Source organism: Culex quinquefasciatus, chromosome 3 (assembly GCF_015732765.1).
Source record: "Culex quinquefasciatus strain JHB chromosome 3, VPISU_Cqui_1.0_pri_paternal, whole genome shotgun sequence".
Classification (NCBI taxonomy): domain Eukaryota; kingdom Metazoa; phylum Arthropoda; class Insecta; order Diptera; family Culicidae; genus Culex; species Culex quinquefasciatus.
In genome coordinates this window covers 106,315,025-106,318,071 of record NC_051863.1, presented here as the reverse complement: position 1 = coordinate 106,318,071, position 3,047 = coordinate 106,315,025, and the positions used below count along the sequence as shown (strand labels likewise).

At 40.2% G+C, this 3,047-nt stretch overlaps 1 protein-coding gene across 1 annotated transcript; it reads left to right on the top strand.

Moving 5' to 3' along the window:
- Positions 1 to 814: 814 nt before the first annotated feature.
- LOC6030816 (UDP-glucosyltransferase 2) lies at positions 815 to 2,731 on the top strand. Its single transcript, XM_001841650.2, is given in 6 exon segments — positions 815 to 1,041; positions 1,101 to 1,321; positions 1,378 to 1,669; positions 1,724 to 1,900; positions 1,902 to 2,271; positions 2,331 to 2,731. Coding segments are annotated over 6 exon segments (1,554 nt in total). The 5' UTR covers positions 815 to 925; the 3' UTR covers positions 2,709 to 2,731.
- The last annotated feature ends 316 nt before the right edge of the window (positions 2,732 to 3,047 follow it).

Genomic DNA, 3,047 nt, shown 5'->3' with positions numbered 1-3,047 from the left:
CAGCACTCTTCGTATTTATCCAACTCCGTGAACCTCGTTGGATAAATGTACGACTCGTGCTGAAAAAATCCTCGTTTTGCAACTTGTTGCATAAACTACTATTTTCAACCAATTTTTGATCTTTAAAAACCATTGGAAAGAAGAACTTTTAAAATTTTAGAAAATTTATGGGTTGGAAGTTTTACTTCTTATAAGTGACTTTGCCAATGTTTTGAAAAATTTATTTTTTTTAGGGTCTCTTTGGCTGTGTTGTTTTACTAACATTTTCTATATTTTAAGTAAAAAGAAATATGCAGTAATTTTGTTAGTGTCCCAGACGATGGCCATACGCATTTATTTTCAATTTTAATGATAATGGTGCCATTTTATTACAGAAAATGTGAAAAACAAGCAAAACATTGAAAAAATGACTTAAAAACATAAACAAATTATATAGGCAAAATGTTATCATAGGAGGTGTTACAATAGGCCAAATAATACCAACAACAAACATGTACTAAACAAGATAACTGCAAATTAAAATACTTAAAAATGAAACAAGAAAAATCATTAAACAAGAGAAGTAAAGTTCTTCGTAGAACAAAAGTTGCTCAAAATGAAAATTTTCGAAAAAAAAGTTTGGGCCGTAGAGGGTTAACTATTGAATGAGTCGGTAAGAAAGAGAGTCTATCAAGTTTTATACAGTGAGTTGAAGAAAATCATCTTTTGATAGCATTGAAAGTTGAGTTGGTATTCTTTTTTACTTCAACATGTAATTATGCCTTTGATTAGAATGCAACTGAGAGTTTCAAGACTGCAAATATTACGTTGTTTTAATAGATTGCATTCTACTCAGTTTCATACATTTACAAACCCGTGGCAACACTAGCACAGCCCAGCTAGCACATACAACATTTCTCAATTATCAGTCAGACGTTTCTCAACGATGGACCGGAGCAGAGTGCTGGTGCTGTTTCTCGTGGCCGTTTTGTGTGTGCCATCTTCGGATGGAGCTAACATACTCGCAATCATGACCGTTCCTAGCCCGAGTCATCACATTTGGTTGGATTCAATGAAGTTATTGGGTTTGAGTTAAGTAACGGGTTGTGATCGGTTTCCAGGAATCGTGTGTGGATGGAAGCTCTCGTGGATCGTGGCCATAACCTTACCGTTGTGACCCAGGACAAGGATAATTCAAGGGCAAATCTTACCTATGTCCTGCTGGAGAACGTTTATCCTACGTTGTTCAAGGATGGTGCAACAAACTATGTGGAAATGGCTAAGGAAAGTGCATTTCGAACAGTGTTTTCCTTTCTAGATTATTACGATAGCGTTTGTGAAGGTATGTGTAATGTGAGATGTTTAATAAATTGATGTTGAATAATTCATTACATTCAGGTGCGCTTGCATCTAAGGGATTGGATGTGATTCGAGCTTATCCTAAGGAATTCAAGTTTGACCTCGTTATCTATGACTATGGATGTGGACCTTGTCTGCTACCACTTCTTCACAAGTTCAATTATCCACCGCTGGTATCGTTGACGCCATTCAACAACCCTCCGTACTCGGTCGATGTCGTGGGAGGTCACAAGCAATTTGCTTACACGCCATACTTTGCTCTCAACTACGACAGCAAGATGAACTTCCAACAGCGCGCTTACAACACTCTGCTTTGTCTTCTAAGCTCAGCGTATGCTTTACTTATCTAGATCGAATATTTAACGCTTAAGCTACTTTTTTTTAGTTATCGTAACTGGTACATTATGCCACAGCTAGATCGAAAGGTGCGATCCTTTTTCCAGTATCCAGACATGCCTCACCTTGCCGACCTCGAGCAACGGACACAGTTGATGCTGGTCAACACTAACCCTGCTCTGGATGCTCTTGAACCATTACCACCCAACGTTATTGCTATTGGTGGTGCACATCAAAGACCCCGAACCACTTCCGGCTGATCTGGAAAAGTTCATCGCTTCCAGCCGAGATGGAGCGGTGTTATTTTCCTTAGGATCCAACGTGCGAAGTGACCAAATCGGCGAAGAACGTCAGCGGATGTTCATTGAAGCTTTCCGGCAGATACCTCAGTATCACTTTTTGTGGAAATTCGAATCGAAACTAAACCTTGATCTTCCGCCGAACGTGATCATCCGCAAGTGGATGCCGCAGAACAGCATTTTGGCTCATTCTAGAACGAAGGCGTTCATTACACATTCCGGAGGTTTGAGCACCCAAGAAGCATCCTGGTTTGGGGTTCCGTTGATCGGAATGCCCTTCTTCATGGATCAAATCAAGGTTAGTAAAACGTATCAATGACGATCATCGAATACCTCAATAATTTCACAAAATTCCAGAATTGCCAGCGAGCGGTAAGTGCCGGAGTGGCTGAGCGGCTCAACTTTAACGATCTCTCGGTGGAGAGAATTCGAACCACTGTCCTCAAAGTGTTGCAAACCCCCAGCTACAAGGAAAATATGATGCGAAGGTCGCAGATTTTCCGCGATCAGGAAACGAAACCGTTGGATCGTGCCCTATGGTGGATCGAGTATGCACTTCGACATCCGAACGTGGCCACCATGAAGTCACCGACGATCGAGTTGGGCACAATTCGAGCAAACTTGTGGGACGTTTATGCGCTTTATGTGGCGATTGTTTTTGCCGCTTACAAACTTGTCACGGGAGTGCTGGGGTCGATGGGTCGGAAGAGAGTGAAGCAAATGAAGAGAGATTAGTAAATGTGTACTTTTTAATTAAACCTGTATTTAATTTGAGAAAACCAGCAGAAAAAATATCCATCATTATCCATTTGTCATGATAGTGTTATCTGTCACGTACATTCAAGGCTAGATGCAGTTAAAAATACCATGTATTCTCAATGCTTCACCTTATTGGCTTGGCTTGGCCTTAACGTGAAGACTTCCATCATTGCCATGATTTTTCGTTCAATGATATAAATTTTGTGTCGCTATCAATATTTTGACAAAATTCCTCTACAGGTTGTTTAGAATAGTGCTCTACTGTAACACATGCTGATACTTTTTGGTAACGATTATCCCATTCCTTGCGAAGTT